A 23,929-nucleotide genomic window follows, 5' to 3' on the forward strand; every position below is an offset into this window, starting at 1 on the left:
AGCTGCACTCACTATTCTGCTGGTGCAGTCACTGTGTACATACATTACAATACTGATCCTGAGTTACATCCTGTATTATACTCCAGAGCTGCACTCACTATTCTGCTGGTGCAGTCACTGTGTACATACATTACATTACTGATCCTGAGTTACATCCTGTATTATACTCCAGAGCTGCACTCAGTATTCTGCTGGTGCAATCACTGTGTACATACATTACATTACTGATCCTGAGTTACCTCCTGTATTATACTCCAGAGCTGCACTCACTATTCTGCTGGTGCAGTCACTGTGTACATACATTACATTACTGATCCTGAGTTACATCCTGTATTATACTCCAGAGCTGCACTCACTATTCTGCTGGTGCAGTCACTGTGTACATACATTACATTACTGATCCTGAGTTACATCCTGTATTATACTCCAGAGCTGCACTCACTATTCTGCTGGTGCAGTCACTGTGTACATACATTGCATTACTGATCCTGAGTTACCTCCTGTATTATACCCCAGAGCTGCACTCACTATTCTGCTGGTGCAGTCACTGTGTACATACATTACATTACTGATCCTGAGTTACATCCTGTATTATACTCCAGAGCTGCTCTCACTATTCTGCTGGTGCAGTCACTGTGTACATACATTACATTACTGATCCTGAGTTACATCCTGTATTATACTCCAGAGCTGCTCTCACTATTCTGCTGGTGCAGTCACTGTGTACATACATTACATTACTGATCCTGAGTTACCTCCAGTATTATACTCCAGAGCAGCACTCACTATTCTGCTGGTGCATTCACTGTGTACATACATTACATTACTGATCCTGAGTTACATCCTGTATTATACTCCAGAGCTGCTCTCACTATTCTGCTGGTGCAGTCACTGTGTACATACATTACATTACTGATCCTGAGTTACCTCCTGTATTATACTCCAGAGCTGCACTCACTATTCTGCTGTTGCAGTCACTGTGTACATACATTACATTACTGATCCTGAGTTACATCCTGTATTATACTCCAGAGCTGCACTCACTATTCTGCTGGTGCAGTCACTGTGTACATACATTACATTACTGATCCTGAGTTACCTCCTGTATTATACTCCAGAGCTGCACTCACTATTCTGCTGGTGCAGTCACTGTGTACATACATTACATTACTGATCCTGAGTCACATCCTGTATTATACTCCAGAGCTGCACTCACTATTCTGCTGGTGCAGTCACTGTGTACATACATTACATTACTGATCCTGAGTTACATCCTGTATTATACTCCAGAGCTGCACTCACTATTCTGCTGGTGCAGTCACTGTGTACATACATTACATTACTGATCCTGAGTTACCTCCTGTATTATACTCCAGAGCTGCACTCACTATTCTGCTGATGCAGTCACTGTGTACATACATTACATTACTGATCCTGAGTTACATCCTGTATTATACTCCAGAACTGCACTCACTGTTCTGCTGGTGCAGTCACTGTGTACATACATTACATTACTGATCCTGAGTTACATCCTGTATTATACTCCAGAACTGCACTCACTATTCTGCTGTTGCAGTCACTGTGTACATACATTACATTACTGATCCTGAGTTGCATCCTGTATTATACTCCAGAGCTGCACTCACTATTTTGCTGGTGGAGTCACTGTGTACATACATTACATTACTGATCCTGAGTTACATCCTGTATTATACTCCAGAGCTGCACTCACTATTCTGCTGGTGCAGTCACTGTGTACATACATTACATTACTGATCCTGAGTTACCTCCTGTATTATACTCCAGAGCTGCACTCACTATTCTGCTGGTGCAGTCACTGTGTACATACATTACATTACTGATCCTGAGTTACCTCCTGTATTATACTCCAGAGCTGCACTCACTATTCTGCTGGTGGAGTCACTGTGTACATACATTACATTACTGATCCAGAGTTACATCCTGTATTATACTCCAGAGCTGCACTCACTATTCTGCTGGTGCAGTCACTGTGTACATACATTACATAACTGATCCTGAGTTACATCCTGTATTATACCCCAGAGCTGCACTCACTATTCTGCTGGTGGAGTCACTGTGTACATACATTACATTACTGATCCTGAGTTACCTCCTGTATTATACTCCAGAACTGCACTCACTGTTCTGCTGGTGCAGTCACTGTGTACATACATTACATTACTGATCCTGAGTTACCTCCTGTATTATACTCCAGAGCTGCACTCACTATTCTGCTGGTGCTGTCACTGTGTACATACATTACAGTACTGATCCTGAGTTACATCCTGTATTATACTCCAGAGCTGCACTCACTATTCTGCTGGTGCAGTCACTGTGTACATACATTACTGATCCTGAGTCACATCCTGTATTATACTCCAGAGCTGCACTCACTATTCTGCTGGTGCAGTCACTGTGTACATACATTACATTACTGATCCTGAGTTACATCCTGTATTATACTCCAGAGCTGCACTCACTATTCTGCTGGTGCAGTCACTGTGTACATACATTACATTACTGATCCTGAGTTACCTCCTGTATTATACTCCAGAGCTGCACTCACTATTCTGCTGATGCAGTCACTGTGTACATACATTACATTACTGATCCTGAGTTACATCCTGTATTATACTCCAGAGCTGCACTCACTATTCTGCTGGTGCAGTCACTGTGTACATACATTACATTACTGATCCTGAGTTGCATCCTGTATTATACTCCAGAGCTGCACTCACTATTCTGCTGGTGCAGTCACTGTGTACATACATTACATTACTGATCCTGAGTTACCTCCTGTATTATACTCCAGAGCTGCACTCACTATTCTGCTGATGCAGTCACTGTGTACATACATTACATTACTGATCCTGAGTTACATCCTGTATTATACTCCAGAGCTGCACTCACTATTCTGCTGGTGCAGTCACTGTGTACATACATTACATTACTGATCCTGAGTTACATCCTGTATTATACTCCAGAGCTGCACTCACTATTCTGCTGGTGCAGTCACTGTGTACATACATTACATTAATGATCCTGAGTTACCTCCTGTATTATACTCCAGAACTGTACTCACTATTCTGCTGGTGCAGTCACTGTGTACATACATTACATTACTGATCCTGAGTTACCTCCTGTATTATACTCCAGAGCTGCACTCACTATTCTGCTGGTGCAGTCACTGTGTACATACATTACATTACTGATCCTGAGTTGCATCCTGTATTATACTCCAGAGCTGCACTCACTATTTTGCTGGTGGAGTCACTGTGTACATACATTACATTACTGATCCTGAGTTACATCCTGTATTATACTCCAGAGCTGCACTCACTATTCTGCTGGTGCAGTCACTGTGTACATACATTACATTACTGATCCTGAGTTACCTCCTGTATTATACTCCAGAGCTGCACTCACTATTCTGCTGGTGCAGTCACTGTGTACATACATTACATTACTGATCCTGAGTTACCTCCTGTATTATACTCCAGAGCTGCACTCACTATTCTGCTGGTGGAGTCACTGTGTACATACATTACATTACTGATCCAGAGTTACATCCTGTATTATACTCCAGAGCTGCACTCACTATTCTGCTGGTGCAGTCACTGTGTACATACATTACATAACTGATCCTGAGTTACATCCTGTATTATACTCCAGAGCTGCACTCACTATTCTGCTGGTGCAGTCACTGTGTACATACATTACTGATCCTGAGTTGCATCCTGTATTATACTCCAGAGCTGCACTCACTATTTTGCTGGTGGAGTCACTGTGTACATACATTACATTACTGATCCTGAGTTACATCCTGTATTATCCTCCAGAGCTGCACTCACTATTCTGCTGGTGCAGTCACTGTGTACATACATTACATTACTGATCCTGAGTCACCTCCTGTATTATACCCCAGAGCTACACTCACTATTCTGCTGGTGCAGTCACTTTGTACATACATTACATTACTGATCCTGAGTTACCTCCTGTATTATACTCCAGAGCTGCTCTCACTATTCTGCTGGTGCAGTCACTGTGTACATACATTACATTACTGATCCTGAGTTACATCCTGTAGTATACTCCAGAGCTGCACTCACTATTCTGCTGGTGCAGTCACTGTGCACATACATTACATTACTGATCCTGAGTTACCTCCTGTATTATACTCCAGAGCTGCACTCACTATTCTGCTGGTGCAGTCACTGTGTACATACATTACATTACATTACTGATCCTGAGTTACATCCTGTATTATACCCCAGAGCTGCACTCACTATTCTGCTGGTGCTGTCACTGTGTACATACATTACATTACTGATCCTGAGTTACATCCTGTATTATACTCCAGAGCTGCACTCACTATTCTGCTGGTGCAGTCACTGTGTACATACATTACATTTCTGATCCTGAGTTACATCCTGTATTATACTCCAGAGCTGCACTCACTATTCTGCTGGTGCAGTCACTGTGTACATACATTGCATTACTGATCCTGAGTTACCTCCTGTATTATACCCCAGAGCTGCACTCACTATTCTGCTGGTGCAGTCACTGTGTACATACATTACATTACTGATCCTGAGTAACCTCCTGTATTATACTCCAGAGCTGCACTCACTATTCTGCTGGTGCAGTCACTGTGTACATACATTACTGATCCTGAGTTACATCCTGTATTATACTCCAGAGCTGCTCTCACTATTCTGCTGGTGCAGTCACTGTGTAAATTACATTACTGATCCTGAGTTACATCCTGTATTATACTCCAGAGCAGCACTCACTATTCTGCTGGTGCATTCACTGTGTACATACATTACATTACTGATCCTGAGTTACCTCCTGTATTATACTCCAGAGCTGCACTCACTATTCTGCTGTTGCAGTCACTGTGTACATACATTACATTACTGATCCTGAGTTACCTCCTGTATTATACTCCAGAGCTGCACTCACTATTCTGCTGGTGCAGTCACTGTGTACATACATTACATTACTGATCCTGAGTTACCTCCTGTATTATACTCCAGAGCTGCACTCACTATTCTGCTGGTGCAGTCACTGTGTACATACATTACAATACTGATCCTGAGTTACATCCTGTATTATACTCCAGAGCTGCACTCACTATTCTGCTGGTGCAGTCACTGTGTACATACATTACATTACTGATCCTGAGTTACATCCTGTATTATACTCCAGAGCTGCACTCACTATTCTGCTGGTGCAATCACTGTGTACATACATTACATTACTGATCCTGAGTTACCTCCTGTATTATACTCCAGAGCTGCACTCACTATTCTGCTGGTGCAGTCACTGTGTACATACATTACATTACTGATCCTGAGTTACATCCTGTATTATACTCCAGAGCTGCACTCACTATTCTGCTGGTGCAGTCACTGTGTACATACATTACATTACTGATCCTGAGTTACATCCTGTATTATACTCCAGAGCTGCACTCACTATTCTGCTGGTGCAGTCACTGTGTACCTACATTGCATTACTGATCCTGAGTTACCTCCTGTATTATACCCCAGAGCTGCACTCACTATTCTGCTGGTGCAGTCACTGTGTACATACATTACATTACTGATCCTGAGTTACATCCTGTATTATACTCCAGAGCTGCTCTCACTATTCTGCTGGTGCAGTCACTGTGTACATACATTACATTGCTGATCCTGAGTTACATCCTGTATTATACTCCAGAGCTGCTCTCACTATTCTGCTGGTGCAGTCACTGTGTACATACATTACATTACTGATCCTGAGTTACATCCTGTATTATACTCCAGAGCTGCTCTCACTATTCTGCTGGTGCAGTCACTGTGTACATACATTACATTACTGATCCTGAGTTACCTCCTGTATTATACTCCAGAGCTGCACTCACTATTCTGCTGTTGCAGTCACTGTGTACATACATTACATTACTGATCCTGAGTTACATCCTGTATTATACTCCAGAGCTGCACTCACTATTCTGCTGGTGCAGTCACTGTGTACATACATTACATTACTGATCCTGAGTTACCTCCTGTATTATACTCCAGAGCTGCACTCACTATTCTGCTGGTGCAGTCACTGTGTACATACATTACATTACTGATCCTGAGTCACATCCTGTATTATACTCCAGAGCTGCACTCACTATTCTGCTGGTGCAGTCACTGTGTACATACATTACATTACTGATCCTGAGTTACATCCTGTATTATACTCCAGAGCTGCACTCACTATTCTGCTGGTGCAGTCACTGTGTACATACATTACATTACTGATCCTGAGTTACCTCCTGTATTATACTCCAGAGCTGCACTCACTATTCTGCTGATGCAGTCACTGTGTACATACATTACATTACTGATCCTGAGTTACATCCTGTATTATACTCCAGAACTGCACTCACTGTTCTGCTGGTGCAGTCACTGTGTACATACATTACATTACTGATCCTGAGTTGCATCCTGTATTATACTCCAGAGCTGCACTCACTATTTTGCTGGTGGAGTCACTGTGTACATACATTACATTACTGATCCTGAGTTACATCCTGTATTATACTCCAGAGCTGCACTCACTATTCTGCTGGTGCAGTCACTGTGTACATACATTACATTACTGATCCTGAGTTACCTCCTGTATTATACTCCAGAGCTGCACTCACTATTCTGCTGGTGCAGTCACTGTGTACATACATTACATTACTGATCCTGAGTTACCTCCTGTATTATACTCCAGAGCTGCACTCACTATTCTGCTGGTGGAGTCACTGTGTACATACATTACATTACTGATCCAGAGTTACATCCTGTATTATACTCCAGAGCTGCACTCACTATTCTGCTGGTGCAGTCACTGTGTACATACATTACATAACTGATCCTGAGTTACATCCTGTATTATACCCCAGAGCTGCACTCACTATTCTGCTGGTGGAGTCACTGTGTACATACATTACATTACTGATCCAGAGTTACATCCTGTATTACACTCCAGAGCTGCACTCACTATTCTGCTGGTGCAGTCACTGTGTACATACATTATATTACTGATCCTGAGTTACATCCTGTATTATACCCCAGAGCTGCACTCACTATTCTGCTGGTGGAGTCACTGTGTACATACATTACATTACTGATCCAGAGTTACATCCTGTATTACACTCCAGAGCTGCACTCACTATTCTGCTGGTGCAGTCACTGTGTACATACATTACATTACTGATCCAGAGTTACATCCTGTATTACACTCCAGAGCTGCACTCACTATTCTGCTGGTGCAGTCACTGTGTACATACATTACATTACTGATCCAGAGTTACCTCCTGTATTATACTCCAGAGCTGCACTCACTATTCTGCTGGTGCAGTCACTGTGTACATACATTACATTACTGATCCAGAGTTACATCCTGTATTATACTCCAGAGCTGCACTCACTATTCTGCTGGTGCAGTCACTGTGTACATACATTACATAACTGATCCTGAGTTACATCCTGTATTATACCCCAGAGCTGCACTCACTATTCTGCTGGTGCAGTCACTGTGTACATACATTATATTACTGATCCTGAGTTACATCCTGTATTATACTCCAGAGCTGCACTCACTATTCTGCTGGTGCAGTCACTGTGTACATACATTACATTACTGATCCTGAGTTACCTCCTGTATTATACTCCAGAGCTGCACTCACTATTCTGCTGGTGGAGTCACTGTGTACATACATTACATTACTGATCCAGAGTTACATCCTGTATTATACTCCAGAGCTGCACTCACTATTCTGCTGGTGCAGTCACTGTGTACATACATTACATAACTGATCCTGAGTTACATCCTGTATTATACCCCAGAGCTGCACTCACTATTCTGCTGGTGGAGTCACTGTGTACATACATTACATTACTGATCCAGAGTTACATCCTGTATTACACTCCAGAGCTGCACTCACTATTCTGCTGGTGCAGTCACTGTGTACATACATTACATTACTGATCCTGAGTTACATCCTGTATTATACTCCAGAGCTGCACTCACTATTCTGCTGGTGGAGTCACTGTGTACATACATTACATTACTGATCCAGAGTTACATCCTGTATTATGCTCCAGAGCTGCACTCACTATTCTGCTGGTGCAGTCACTGTGTACATACATTACATAACTGATCCTGAGTTACATCCTGTATTATACCCCAGAGCTGCACTCACTATTCTGCTGGTGCAGTCACTGTGTACATACATTATATTACTGATCCTGAGTTACATCCTGTATTATACTCCAGAGCTGCACTCACTATTCTGCTGGTGCAGTCACTGTGTACATACATTACATTACTGATCCTGAGTTACATCCTGTATTATACCCCAGAGCTGCACTCACTATTCTGCTGGTGGAGTCACTGTGTACATACATTACATTACTGATCCAGAGTTACATCCTGTATTACACTCCAGAGCTGCACTCACTATTCTGCTGGTGCAGTCACTGTGTACATACATTACATTACTGATCCTGAGTTACATCCTGTATTATACTCCAGAGCTGCACTCACTATTCTGCTGGTGGAGTCACTGTGTACATACATTACATTACTGATCCTGAGTTACATCCTGTATTATACTCCAGAGCTGCACTCACTATTCTGCTGGTGCAGTCACTGTGTACATACATTACATTACTGATCCAGAGTTACATCCTGTATTATACTCCAGAGCTGCACTCACTATTCTGCTGGTGCAGTCACTGTGTACATACATTACATTACTGATCCTGAGTTACCTCCTGTATTATACTCCAGAGCTGTACTCACTATTCTGCTGGTGCAGTCACTGTGTACATACATTACATAACTGATCCTGAGTTACATCCTGTATTATACCCCATAGCTGCACTCACTATTCTGCTGGTGCAGTCACTGTGTACATACATTATATTACTGATCCTGAGTTACATCCTGTATTATACTCCAGAGCTGCACTCACTATTCTGCTGGTGCAGTCACTGTGTACATACATTACATTACTGATCCTGAGTTACATCCTGTATTATACTCCAGAGCTGCACTCACTATTCTGCTGGTGCAGTCACTGTGTACATACATTACATTACTGATCCTGAGTTACATCCTGTATTATACTCCAGAGCTGCACTCACTATTCTGCTGGTGCAGTCACTGTGTACATACATTACATTACTGATCCAGAGTTACATCCTGTATTATACTCCAGAGCTGCACTCACTATTCTGCTGGTGCAGTCACTGTGTACATACATTACATAACTGATCCTGAGTTACATCCTGTATTATACTCCAGAGCTGCACTCACTATTCTGCTGGTGGAGTCACTGTGTACATACATTACATTACTGATCCTGAGTTACCTCCTGTATTATACTCCAGAGCTGCACTCACTATTCTGCTGGTGGAGTCACTGTGTACATACATTACATTACTGATCCAGAGTTACATCCTGTATTATACTCCAGAGCTGCACTCACTATTCTGCTGGTGCAGTCACTGTGTACATACATTACATAACTGATCCTGAGTTACATCCTGTATTATACCCCAGAGCTGCACTCACTATTCTGCTGGTGCAGTCACTGTGTACATACATTACATAACTGATCCTGAGTTACATCCTGTATTATACCCCAGAGCTGCACTCACTATTCTGCTGGTGCAGTCACTGTGTACATACATTATATTACTGATCCTGAGTTACATCCTGTATTATACTCCAGAGCTGCACTCACTATTCTGCTGGTGCAGTCACTGTGTACATACATTACATTACTGATCCTGAGTTACATCCTGTATTATACCCCAGAGCTGCACTCACTATTCTGCTGGTGGAGTCACTGTGTACATACATTACATTACTGATCCAGAGTTACATCCTGTATTACACTCCAGAGCTGCACTCACTATTCTGCTGGTGCAGTCACTGTGTACATACATTACATTACTGATCCTGAGTTACATCCTGTATTATACTCCAGAGCTGCACTCACTATTCTGCTGGTGGAGTCACTGTGTACATACATTACATTACTGATCCAGAGTTACATCCTGTATTATACTCCAGAGCTGCACTCACTATTCTGCTGGTGCAGTCACTGTGTACATACATTACATTACTGATCCTGAGTTACCTCCTGTATTATACTCCAGAGCTGTACTCACTATTCTGCTGGTGCAGTCACTGTGTACATACATTACATAACTGATCCTGAGTTACATCCTGTATTATACCCCAGAGCTGCACTCACTATTCTGCTGGTGCAGTCACTGTGTACATACATTATATTACTGATCCTGAGTTACATCCTGTATTATACTCCAGAGCTGCACTCACTATTCTGCTGGTGCAGTCACTGTGTACATACATTACATTACTGATCCTGAGTTACATCCTGTATTATACTCCAGAGCTGCACTCACTATTCTGCTGGTGGAGTCACTGTGTACATACATTACATTACTGATCCAGAGTTACATCCTGTATTATACTCCAGAGCTGCACTCACTATTCTGCTGGTGCAGTCACTGTGTACATACATTACATTACTGATCCTGAGTTACCTCCTGTATTATACTCCAGAGCTGTACTCACTATTCTGCTGGTGCAGTCACTGTGTACATACATTACATTACTGATCCAGAGTTACATCCTGTATTATACTCCAGAGCTGCACTCACTATTCTGCTGGTGCAGTCACTGTGTACATACATTACATAACTGATCCTGAGTTACATCCTGTATTATACCCCAGAGCTGCACTCACTATTCTGCTGGTGCAGTCACTGTGTACATACATTATATTACTGATCCTGAGTTACCTCCTGTATTATACTCCAGAGCTGTACTCACTATTCTGCTGGTGCAGTCACTGTGTACATACATTACATAACTGATCCTGAGTTACATCCTGTATTATACCCCAGAGCTGCACTCACTATTCTGCTGGTGCAGTCACTGTGTACATACATTACATTACTGATCCTGAGTTACCTCCTGTATTATACTCCAGAGCTGCACTCACTATTCTGCTGGTGCAGTCACTGTGTACATACATTACATTACTGATCCTGAGTTACATCCTGTATTACACTCCAGAGCTGCACTCACTATTCTGCTGGTGCAGTCACTGTGTACATACATTATATTACTGATCCTGAGTTACATCCTGTATTATACTCCAGAGCTGCACTCACTATTCTGCTGGTGCAGTCACTGTGTACATACATTACATTACTGATCCTGAGTTACCTCCTGTATTATACCCCAGAGTTGCACTCACTATTCTGCTGGTGCAGTCACTGTGTACATACATTACATTACTGATCCTGAGTTACATCCTGTATTATACTCCAGAGCTGCACTCACTATTCTGCTGGTGCAGTCACTGTGTACATACATTACATTACTGATCCTGAGTTACATCCTGTATTATACTCCAGAGCTGCACTCACTATTCTGCTGGTGCAGTCACTGTGTACATACATTACATTACATTACTGATCCTGAGTTACATCCTGTATTATACTCCAGAGCTGCACTCACTATTCTGCTGGTGTAGTCACTGTGTACATACATTACATTACTGATCCCGAGTTACATCCTGTATTATACCCCAGAGCTGCACTCACTATTCTGCTGGTGCAGTCATTCTGTGTCACAATCCTTTTATATTTTTACTTTTTAACCATTTGTAAAACATTCATAAACGCTTTTTGTTTTTTCTTTTCCTTTTCTATCGCTGACTCCGCCTCCTGCAGAAATAACTCCTCCTACGAGGTGTCATCCAGCCAATCACACAACTCCCCTCAGCGTTCCAAGCGGGTGAAGGAGAACACGCCCCCCCGCTGTTCCGTCCCTCAGGGCGCGGCTCCGTGCGTCCCCTCCATTACCTGCGGCTGGGGGGAAAGCTCGGGGGGCCATTCCCGTGGTGACCATCAGCGGCAAACAATCGTCATCCCTGATACTCCGAGCCCCGCGGTCAGCGTCATCACCATCAGCAGCGACACCGACGAAGAGGAGGAGCAGAAGCACGTGGCGCCCAGGTCAGCCCCGATACACCGGCTGAGGGGGCACTGGGGGCTTCCACCATCCATAGTGGGGGCCTCCACCGTCCGCTCATTGGCGGCACATGATAGAGGCGGCACATGGTGGAGGCGGCACATGATGGAGGCGGCACATGATGGAGGCGGCACATGGTGGAGGCGGCACATGATAGAGGCGGCACATGATAGAGGCGGCACATGGTGGAGGCGGCACATGATGGAGGCGGCACATGATGGAGGCGGCACATGGTGGAGGCGGCACATGATGGAGGCGGCACATGGTGGAGGCGGCACATGGTGGAGGCGGCACATGATAGAGGCGGCACATGATGGAGGCGGCACATGATAGAGGCGGCACATGGTGGAGGCGGCACATGGTGGAGGCGGCACATGGTGGAGGCGGCACATGGTGGAGGCGGCACATGATGGAGGCGGCACATGATAGAGGCGGCACATGGTGGAGGCGGCACATGGTGGAGGCGGCACATGATGGAGGCGGCACATGGTGGAAGCGGCAAATGGTGGAGGCGGCACATGGTGGACGCGGCACATGATAGAGGCGGCACATGGTGGAGGCGGCACATGATGGAGGCGGCGCCCTGTGGTCGCTAGTGACCTTCCCGTTTTTGGAAGAAGCCGCACTCAACTTAGCGAAACCTCACCCCTCCACTGACCGAAGGGCGCACTGACACTGCAGACTGGGGAGAGGTGGGAATAATGGCCTCGTTGACCCTCCGCGCTCTCTGCCCTGCGTGACTCTTCCACGCCCCTCTGATGTGATCACGCCCATGCGGAGCGCCCCTGGAGGTTTGATAGCTCTTGTTCCTGATACATGTTGTATGAGCAGTTTATTATTAACCCTTTGTGTTTCCCCCCCCTCCCCCCGCACAGCCTGCCCAAGCAGCGGCGAAACGTGATCAGCTGCGTCACGGTGCACGATTCTCCCATCTCCGATGCTTCAAGCAACACCAGAACCCACGCTGCCGCCAGGCACCGACGTGTGCCCAACACCACCACCGCACACGAGACCAAATGCCAGCCGGACATCCCCTGCCCCACCAACTCTCGCACCATCATTGTGCCGCCCCTGAAGACCCAACCCAGTGAGGGGCGACTGGAGTGTGAGCGCAGGCAGCCGGGTAAGAACGCCGCGGGGTGGGGGGGTAACGCTGGCGTCTCTTTATACCTTGTCCCCTGTGGGGGATGATTGGGCTCACTCTTCTCTCTGTCACCTGTAGATACAACAAGTCACCACTCCTACAAGCCCAAATCCTCGTCCTCCATAGCGGCTCCCGCTACACATTCCTCCAGCAACTCTACCACTTCAGCCACGTATCGCCAGCCTAGAGCTGCCGCTCACGCCTTCCAACAGCAGCCACTCAACCTCAGCCAGGTAAAGCACGGGGTAGGGCGGCGGGATCGTCTAGTCTCCGCCGTCCGGCGCTTCCTGAGACCTCTCGTGTCCCCACCGTCCGGCGCTCCCTGTGGCCTCGCGTCCCCGGCGCTCTCCCTGAGGCCTCGCGTCCCCGGCGCTCTCCCTGAGGCCTCGCGTCCCCGGCGCTCTCCCTGAGGCCTCGCGTCCCCGGCGCTCTCCCTGAGGCCTCGCGTCCCCGGCGCTCTCCCTGAGGCCTCGCGTCCCCGGCGCTCTCCCTGAGGCCTCGCGTCCCCGGCGCTCTCCCTGAGGCCTCGCGTCCCCGGCGCTCTCCCTGAGGCCTCGCGTCCCCGGCGCTCTCCCTGAGGCCTCGCGTCCCCGGCGCTCTCCCTGAGGCCTCGCGTCCCCGGCGCTCTCCCTGAGGCCTCGCGTCCCCGGCGCTCTCCCTGAGGCCTCGCGTCCCCGGCGCTCTCCCTGAGGCCTCGCGTCCCCGGCGCTCTCCCTGAGGCCTCGCGTCCCCGGCGCTCTCCCTGAGGCCTCGCGTCCCCGGCGCTCTCCCTGAGGCCTCGCGTCCCCGGCGCTCTCCCTGAGGCCTCGCGTCCCCGGCGCTCTCCCTGAGGCCTCGCGTCCCCGGCGCTCTCCCTGAGGCCTCGCGTCCCCGGCGCTCTCCCTGAGGCCTCATGTCCCCGGAGCTCTCCCTGAGGCCTCCCCCCCCCACCGTCAGGCGCTCACTGAGGCTTATTCCCACTCCCCTCCCCCTCTGTCAGGCGCGTTTCCCCCTCGCCGTCGGGCGCTCCCTGAGGCCTCTCGCGTCGCCCCCTCGCCGTCGGGCGCTCCCTGAGGCCTCTCGCGTCGCCCCCTCGCCGTTGGGCTCTCCCTGAGGCCTCTCGCGTCGCCCCCTCGCCGTTGGGCGCTCCCTGAGGCCTCTCGCGTCGCCCCCTCGCCGTCGGGCTCTCCCTGAGGCCTCTCGCATCTCCCCCTCGCCGTCGGGCTCTCCCTGAGGCCTCTCGCGTCGCCCCCTCGCCGTCGGGCGCTCCCTGAGGCCTCTGGCGTCGCCCCCTCGCCATCGGGCTCTCCCTGAGGCCTCTCGCGTCGCCCCCTCGCCGTCAGGCGCTCCCTGAGTCCTCTCACGTCGCCCCCTCGCCGTCAGGCGCTCCCTGAGGCCTCTCGTAGCTGTAGACTGTCACGTCAGATAATTTCTGCTCTCTCTCTCGTCCTCTTTCCCAGGTGTCTCAGCACATTAGCACAGAACGATCCGGAGGCCACCGGAGGCAGCAGGCGTATATAACCCCCACCTTGGCCCAGGCTCCGTACTCCTTCCCGCACAACAGTCCCAGTCATGGGGCGGTCCACCCTCACTTGGCGGCTGCAGCCCACCTGCCCAGCCAGCCGCATCTCTACACCTACACGGCACCAGCTGCTTTGGGCTCCACCGGCACCGTGGCTCATCTGGTGGCATCTCAAGGATCCGCACGCCACGCCGCGTACCCCACCAGTATCGTCCCTGTGAGCATGGCTTCCAGGCTGCTTCCATCTCCAAGTCTTCACCCTAGTCAATACCAGGCGCAGTTCGCCCATCAGACTTACATCCCTGCATCTCCATCCTCCACGGTCTACACTGGATACCCCCTGAGTCCGCCAAAGGTTAATCAGTACCCCTACATCTAGACCCCGGAGGTGGAGGGGGGACTGAGGGGAAGCACAGACTAAACATGGAGGTGCGCCCCTGCTGGCAACTTTCTTCCTTTGTGGACATCTGATGCCACCCAACCAGGAGGAGAGGGGGTGTGGGGCTCTGAGGATGGGACCTCTGGGACCCCTGGACTCTTCCACCATCTAGGTTTGGACCTTTCCCACATTTCGAGAGCCCCTCCCTCTCCCCTGGACTGTTGGAGAGGGTGGGCATTGCTGGAGCCACCCCCGAGGAGCCTCCCAGAGATGCTGTATTTATTGATCGTACATCGCCAGGATCTGGTGCCGTAGATCGCCAGGATCTGGTGCCGTAGATCGCCAGGATCTGGTGCCGTAGACCTAGAAGCTTATGCAGAGTCTATAGAGTTAGGGTTCTGGATCATTCTAGATTTTAATTTCTGGTTTTAATAGTCGCAGAGAGGTTGACGTGTATTTGCACTCTGCGCCAAAGGGAGACCCCACTTAGTTTTGTTTCCCCCAACCTAGCCCCCCACCTTTTAAACCCCTCCCCTTTTGGTATAAGGGGGAGGGGCCACACTAGATACCTCTGATAACACGTTTGCACCGCTTTTAGTTTTATGCCCCTCCCCCTCAGTGTTGATTGCGATGGCGTTTTAGACACTCGGCATTTTTAACGTTTTACAGGACGGCGGCGGACGCCATTTTTAAAAATACCAAAAAAAAAAAAAAATACAATAATAAAGGGGGCGAAAAAGGTTTTTACTCTGTGAAGAGGGATCTGGGATGTCGTTAAAGGGGCGCGAGGAAGGACGACCGTGGCTACGTGGAGCAAGGAGCTGGCAAGTAAAGACCAGAGGAATGATGGGAAACGGCGTGGAAACTTCTGGAAGGACTCGAGTCGGACACCGCTGCTAATCTCTATTCCAAGTCACTTTATTAGCTCCTCCCCTGCGCTACAATGTAGCTCTGCGCGACGCTCGCCGTTTTCTGCGCGACGCTCGCCGTTTTCTGCGCGATGCTCGCCGCGTTCTGCGCCTCCTGTAGGTTCACCAGTATATATAGATATATATTTTGTTTTTACTTTCAGGTTGTACAATAGAAATCCGACTTCTTCGTTTTCTGTTTCCTTTTTCCCGTCGTCCGAGACACTAACCGTAAAATTACCGGCATGTGACGTCCCGATACCCGGGGGGCGCGCCCGCGTGTGTGTGTGTGTCCCCCGCCATTTTATGTCCTCCGCTCCTAGTGCCTTACAAACCTCTGAACGTGTCTGGTCCTTGTCGTTTCTCTACCATCGTCCCCCCGTTAGGTTGTCAGGGAGTCACCCCTCCCCCACCCCCGGTGCTGATGCTTCACAGACCCTCAGTCTGCTGTTCGTTCCCCACTAAGTTTGGGGGTGACCTCCGCGTCTGTGTGCGTCCAGTATTAGTCGTATCACAAAATGTGGGAAGAATAAAACCTGTAATAATCACTGGTGTACGGCTCTGCTTGGTAGGAGGAGGGGGGACGTGCTGGAGAGGAAGAGAGGAGGGGGGAGGGACGTGCTGGAGAGGAAGAGAGGAGGGGGACGTGCTGGAGAGGAGGGGGGAGGGACGTGCTGGAGAGTAAGAGAGGAGGGGGACGTGCTGGAGAGGAAGAGAGGAGGGGGGAGGGACGTGCTGGAGAGGAGGGGGACGTGCTGGAGAGGAGGGGGGAGGGATGTGCTGGAGAGGAAGAGGGGAGGGGGGAGGGATGTGCTGGAGAGGAAAAGAGGAGGGGGGAGGGACGTGCTGGAGAGGAAGAGAGGAGGGGGGAGGGACGTGCTGGAGAGGAGGGGGGAGGGACGTGCTGGAGAGGAAGAGAGGAGGGGGGAGGGACGTGCTGGTGAGGAAGAGAGGAGGAGGGGGGAGGGACGTGCTGTAGAAGAAGAGAGGAGGATGGGGGAGGGACATGCTAGAGAGGAGGGGGAGGGACGTGCTAGAGAGGAGGGGGAGGGACGTGCTGGAGAGGAACAGAGGAGGGGGGAGGGACGTGCTGGAGAGGAAGGGGGGAGGGGGAGGGACGTGCTGGAGAGGAGGGGGGAGGGACGTGCTGGAGAGGAAGAGAGGAGGAGGGAGGGACGTGCTGGAGAGGAGGAGGGGGGAGGGACGTGCTGGAGAGGTAGAGAGGAGGGGGAGGGATGTGCTGGAGAGGAACAGAGGAGGGGGGAGGAACGTGCTGGAGAGGAAGGGGGGAGGGGGAGGGACGTGCTGGAGAGGAGGGGGGAGGGACGTGCTGGAGAGGAAGAGAGGAGGAGGGAGGGACGTGCTGGAGAGGAGGAGGGGGGAGGGACGTGCTGGAGAGGAAGAGAGGAGGAGGGGGGAGGGACGTGCTGGAGAGGAAGAGAGGAGAAGGGGGGAGGGACGTGCTAGAGAGGAGGGGGGAGGGATGTGCTGGAGAGGAGGAGGGAGGGATGTGCTAGAGAGGAGGGGGGAGGGACATGCTGGAGAGGAGGAGGGGGGAGGGAGGTGCTGGAGAGGAGGAGGGGGGATGATGTATAGGGGAAGAATAATACCGCAACAGTCATAGGAGGGTGACATGGTGGCGGAGAGGAAGAGCACCACGGCTGGAAGGATTTGAGGAGCCGGGGAGGAGCGAGCTCTGCGCAGGGTGGACTATAGGGGGCGCCGGGGAGGAGCGAGCTGTGCGCAGGGTGGACTATAGGGGGCGCCGTGGAGGAGCGAGCTGTGCGCTGGGTGGACTATAGGGCACGCCGGGGAGGAGCGAGCTCTGCGCAAGTTGGACTATAGGGGGTGCCGGGGAGGAGCGAGCTCTGCGCAGGGTGCACTATAGGGGGTGCCGGGGAGGAGCGAGCTGTGCGCTGGGTGGACTATAGGGGGTGCCGGGGAGGAGCGAGCTCTGCGCAGGGTGCACTATAGGGGGCGCCGGGGAGGAGAGAGCTCTGTGCAGGGTAGACTATAGGGGGCGCCATGCCCGGGATGATGGGCGCCTCGGCAATGAGGACCGGACGCTGCGGTGATTGAGGCGCTGCAGCAGCTTCTTTTTCCTGCGAGATTTTATTTTAGAGAAGAAAAGAAAAGTTTTAAAATCTGAGCTGAAGCCCCCCTGTGCCCCAGCGGCTCGTGAGGGGGGGGGGACTCTCATCCATTCAGACGACATTAACTCCTTCAGTGAGGAGGAGGTCAGAATATGATATAAAGGGACAGAAAAGAGCGGGGCGCGGGAGGAGATTTATCCTCAGATTTAATTTATTTATTTTTCTTTTGAGAAATTTTTGAAAAAAATGTAAAAAATATCCGGAGAGGAGAGAAGCTGATGATGTCACCGCGCGCGGCCCGTGATGTCATCACTGGGGGGGCTGACAGACTCCTCGGCCCCCCACTGGTCTCCCTGCTCTCGGCCGTGGTCAGAACATCCTGCAGATCGTCCATCATCTATCACCGTCACAGCGGAGCAGCGTCTGCACTGACACATTGTAACGACACCCGGAAGGCTTCCATTCACTGACAGCAGCGGAGTTGGGGCAGAAGATGGAGGACGCGGCGCTCACATTCCTCTGCGGCTCAGATCATGAATATTTCAGGCTCGGCCGGCAGCGGTAATATCATCTGCCCGTATAATGAAACCTCAGCCGGGGCGGGGGAGGGGAGCTGTGCCGCCATCTGCCTCCTCGTGTACGGAGAACCCAGCGCTAGAAATACGGGACCCCTTGTCACCGACCGGCAACCGCAATAACTGCGGTCACATGACCGGAACCCGGGACTAATACAGCCCCCCGATTATAGGAGAAAGGGGGCAACACGGGGCAGCAGCGCTGCGATACTCTGCAGGATCAGGCACCAGCAACCGCCACATCGATGAGCCGGGGCCCCATCACCCGGGCAGCAAAGTACACCGAGAGCCCCCCACAAGACCCGCCGCATACCGAGAGCCCCCCAGAAGCCCCGCCGTATACCGAGAGCCCCCCACAAGACCCACTGTATACCGAGAGCCCCCCAGAAGCCCCGCCGTATACCGAGAGCCCCCCAGAAGACCCACTGTATACCGAGAGCCCCCCAGAAGACCCGCTGTATACCGAGAGCCCCCAAGACCCGCCGTATACCGAGAGCCCCCCAGAAGACCCACTGTATACCGAGAGCCCCCACAAGACCCACTGTATACCGAGAGCCCCCCACAAGACCCACTGTATACCGAGAGCCCCCCAGAAGCCCCGCCGTATACCGAGAGCCCCCCACTAGACCTGCCTTATACCGAGAGCCCCCACAAGACCCGCCATATACCGAGAGCCCCCCACAAGACCCGCCTTATACCGAGAGCCCCCCACAAGACCCGCCTTATACCGAGAGCCCCCCACAAGACCAGCCTTATACCGAGAGCCCCCCCAAGACCCTCCTGATACCGAGAGCCCCCCCAATACCCGCCGTATACCGAGAGCCCCCAGAAGACCCGCCTTATACCGAGTGCCCCCCACAAAACCCGCCTTATACCGAGAGCCACCACAAAACCCACTGTCAATTGAGAGCCCCCCACAAGACCCTCCTTATACCGAGAGTCCCCCACAAGACCCGCCGTATATCGAGAGCCCCCCCACAAGACCCACCGTATACCGAGAGCCCCCCACAAGACGCGCTGTATACCGAGAGACCCCCAGAAGCCCCGCCGTATTCCAAGACCCACCGTATACCGAGAGCCCCCCACAAGACCCGCCTTATACCGAGAGCCCCCCCCAAGACCCTCCTGATACAGAGAGCCCCCCCAATACCCGCCGTATACCGAGAGCCCCCAGAAGACCCGCCTTATACCGAGTGCCCCCCACAAGACCCGCCTTATACCGAGAGCCACCACAAAACCCACTGTCAATTGAGAGCCCCCCACAAGACCCTCCTTATACCGAGAGTCCCCCACAAGACCCGCCGTATATCGAGAGCCCCCCACAAGACCCGCCGTATACCGAGAGCCCCCCACAAGACGCGCTGTATACCGAGAGCCCCCCAGAAGCCCCGCCGTATTCCAAGACCCACCGTATACCGAGAGCCCCCCACAAGACCCGCTGTTTACCGAGTGCCCCCCAGAAGCCCCGCCGTATACCGAGAGGCCCCCACAAGACCGGCCGTATACCGAGTGCACCCCACAAGACCCCCCTTATAACGAGAGCTCCCAGAAGACACACCGTATACCGAGAGCCCCCCACAACACCCACCGTATATCGAGAGCCCCCCACAAGACCCGCCGTAAACCGAGAGCCCCACACAAGACCCGCCGTATACCGAGAGCCCCCACAAGACCCACCGTATACCGAGAGCCCCCCACAAGACCCACTGTATACCAAGAGCCCCCCACAAGACCTGCCTTATACCGAGAGCCCCCACAAGACCCGCCATATACCGAGAGCCCCCCACAAGACCCGCCTTATACCGAGAGCCCCCCACAAGACCCGCCTTATACCGAGAGCCCCCCACAAGACCAGCCTTATACCGAGAGGCCCCCCCCAAGACCCTCCTGATACCGAGAGCCCCCCCAATACCCGCCGTATACCGAGAGCCCCCAGAAGACCCGCCTTATATTGAGTGCCCCCCACAAGACCCGCCTTATACCGAGAGCCACCACAAAACCCACTGTCAATTGAGAGCCCCCCACAAGACCCTCCTTATACCGAGAGTCCCCCACAAGACCCGCCGTATATCGAGAGCCCCCCACAAGACCCGCCGTATACCGAGAGCCCCCCACAAGACGCGCTGTACACCGAGAGCCCCCCAGAAGCCCCGCCGTATTCCAAGACCCACCGTATACCGAGAGCCCCCCACAAGACCCGCTGTTTACCGAGTGCCCCCCAGAAGCCCCGCCGTATACCGAGAGCCCCCCACAAGACCGACCGTATACCGAGTGCACCCCACAAGACCCCCCTTATAACGAGAGCTCCCAGAAGACCCACCGTATACCGAGAGCCCCCCACAAGACCCGCCGTATACCGAGAGCCCCCACAACACCCACCGTATATCGAGAGCCCCCCACAAGACCCGCCGTATACCGAGAACCCCACACAAGACCCGCCGTATACCGAGAGCACCCACAAGACCCACCGTATACCGAGAGCCCCCCACAAGACCCGCTGTTTACCGAGTGCCCCCCAGAAGCCCCGCTGTATACCGAGAGCCCCCCACAAGACCTGCCTTATACCGAGAGCCCCCACAAGACCCGCCATATACCGAGAGCCCCCCACAAGACCCGCCTTATACCGAGAGCCCCCCACAAGACCAGCCTTATACCGAGAGGCTCCCCCCAAGACCCTCCTGATACCGAGAGCCCCCCCAATACCCGCCGTATACCGAGAGCCCCCAGAAAACCCGCCTTATACCGAGTGCCCCCCACAAGACCCGCCTTATACCGAGAGCCACCACAAAACCCACTGTCAATTGAGAGCCCCCCACAAGACCCTCCTTATACCGAGAGTCCCCCACAAGACCCGCCGTATATCGAGAGCCCCCCACAAGACCCGCCGCATACCGAGAGCCCCCCACAAGACGCGCTGTATACCGAGAGCCCCCCAGAAGCCCCGCCGTATTCCAAGACCCACCGTATACCGAGAACCCCACACAAGACCCGCCGTATACCGAGAGCCCCCACAAGACCCACCGTATACCGAGAGCCCCCCACAAGACCCGCTGTTTACCGAGTGCCCCCCAGAAGCCCCGCCATATACCGAGAGCCCCCCACAAGACCGGCCGTATACCGAGTGCACCCCACAAGACCCCCCTTATAACGAGAGCTCCCAGAAGACCCACCGTATATCGAGAGCCCCCCACAAGACCCGCCGTATACCGAGAGCCCCCACAACACCCACCGTATATCGAGAGCCACCCACAAGACCCGCCGTATACCGAGAGCCCCACACAAGACCCGCCGTATACCGAGAGCCCCCACAACACCCACCGTATATCGAGAGCCCCCCACAAGACCCACTGTATACCGAGAGCCCCCCAGAAGCCCCGCCGTATAGTAGGTTGATACAGGGATTTATTCTGACTGCTAGTTTCAGAGTTGGGAGGGAATTTTTCCTCAGGTGAAGAGCCCCCCACAAGACCCGCTGTTTACCGAGTGCCCCCCAGAAGCCCCGCCGTATACCGAGAGCCCCCCACAAGACCGGCCGTATACCGAGTGCACCCCACAAGACCCCCCTTATAACGAGTGCCCCCCAGAAGCCCCGCCGTATACCGAGAGCCCCCCACAAGACCCGCCGTAAACCGAGAGCCCCGACAAGACCCACCGTATACCGAGAGCCCCCCACAAGACCCGCCGTATACCGAGAGCCCCCCAGAAGCCCCGCCGTATACCGAGTGCACCCCACAAGACCCTCCTTATACCGAGAGCTCCCAGAAGACCCACCGTATATCGAGAGCCCCCCACAAGACCCGCCGTATACCGAGAGCCTACCACAAGACCCGCCGTAAACCGAGAGCCCCCACAAGACCCACCGTATACCGAGAGCCCCCCACAAGACCCGCTGTATACCGAGAGCCCCCCAGAAGACCCGCCGTATACCGAGAGCCCCGCCGTATACCAAGACCCGCCGTATACCGAGAGCCCCCACAAGACCCTCCTTATACCGAGAGCTCCCAGAAGACCCACCGTATATCGAGAGCCCCCACAAGACTGGTCATATAGCGAGAGCCCCCCACAAGACCCTCCTTATACCGAGAGCCCCCCCACAAGACCGGTTGTATAGCGAGAGCCCCCACAAGACTCGAAGTATATCGAGAGCCCCCACAAGACCCGCCATATACCGAGAGCCCCCCACAAGACCCGCCTTATACCGAGAGCCCCCCACAAGACCCGCCTTATACCGAGAGCCCCCCACAAGACCAGCCTTATACCGAGAGGCCCCCCCCAAGACCCTCCTGAAACCGAGAGCCCCCCCAATACCCGCCGTATACCGAGAGCCCCCAGAAGACCCGCCTTATACCGAGTGCCCCCCACAAGACCCGCCTTATACCGAGAGCCACCACAAAACCCAATGTCAATCGAGAGCCCCCCACAAGACCCTCCTTATAACGAGAGCCCCCCACAATTCCAGTCGTATAGCGAGAGCCCCCACAAGACTTGCCGTATATCGAGAGCCCCCCCAAGACGCGCCGTATACCAAGATCCCCGCACAAGACCCGCCATATACCGAGTGCCCCCCACAAGACCCGCCGTATACCGAGAGCCCCCCACAAGACCTACCGTATACCGAGAGCCCCCCACAAGACTGGTCGTCTACCGAGAGCCCCCACAAGACCCGCCGTATACCGAGAGCCCCCACAAGACCCGCCGTATACCGAGGGCCCCCACAAGACCCACTGTCTACCGAGAGCCCCCCACAAGACCAGCCGTATACTGAGAGCCCCCCCACAAGACCCGCCGTATACCGAGAGCCCCCCAGAAGACCTGCTGTATACTGAGAGGCCCCCCCCCACAAGACCCGCCATATACCAGGAGCCCCCCACAAGACCCGCCATATACCGAGAGCCCCCCACAAGACCTGCCGTATACCGAGAGCCCCCCAGAAGACCCGCTGTATACTGAGAGGCCCCCCCCCCACAAGACCCGCCATATACCGGGAGCCCCCCACAAGACCCGCCATATACCGAGAGCCCCCCACAAGACCCGCCATTTTACGAGAGCCCCCCACAAGACCCGCCGTATACCGAGTGCCCCCACAAGACCCGCCGTATACCGAGAGCCCCCCAGAAGACCTGCCGTATACCAAGTCCCCCCACAAGACCAGCCGTGTACCGAGAGCCCCCCAGAAGACCCGCCGTATACTGAGAGCCCC

General features: G+C 52.3%; 1 protein-coding gene across 2 annotated transcripts in view; it reads left to right on the top strand.

The window, feature by feature from the left end:
* HIPK2 (homeodomain interacting protein kinase 2) overlaps positions 1-16,609 on the top strand; it is a 93,677-nt gene extending 77,068 nt beyond the window's left edge. For both annotated transcript variants that reach the window (XM_073650495.1, XM_073650496.1), the window contains exons 12-15: positions 11,829-12,113; positions 13,005-13,252; positions 13,352-13,506; positions 14,713-16,609. In XM_073650495.1, the coding sequence (XP_073506596.1) occupies positions 11,829-12,113; positions 13,005-13,252; positions 13,352-13,506; positions 14,713-15,153 (1,129 nt within the window). In that variant the 3' untranslated portion in view covers positions 15,154-16,609. The remainder of the gene's footprint in view (positions 1-11,828; positions 12,114-13,004; positions 13,253-13,351; positions 13,507-14,712) is intronic.
* Positions 16,610-23,929: the final 7,320 nt, after the last annotated feature.

This window comes from Phyllobates terribilis, unplaced genomic scaffold (genome assembly GCF_046119375.1).
Source record: "Phyllobates terribilis strain yellow unplaced genomic scaffold, ASM4611937v1 Scaffold_10__3_contigs__length_209671492, whole genome shotgun sequence".
In the NCBI taxonomy this organism is placed as follows: Eukaryota; Metazoa; Chordata; class Amphibia; order Anura; family Dendrobatidae; genus Phyllobates; species Phyllobates terribilis.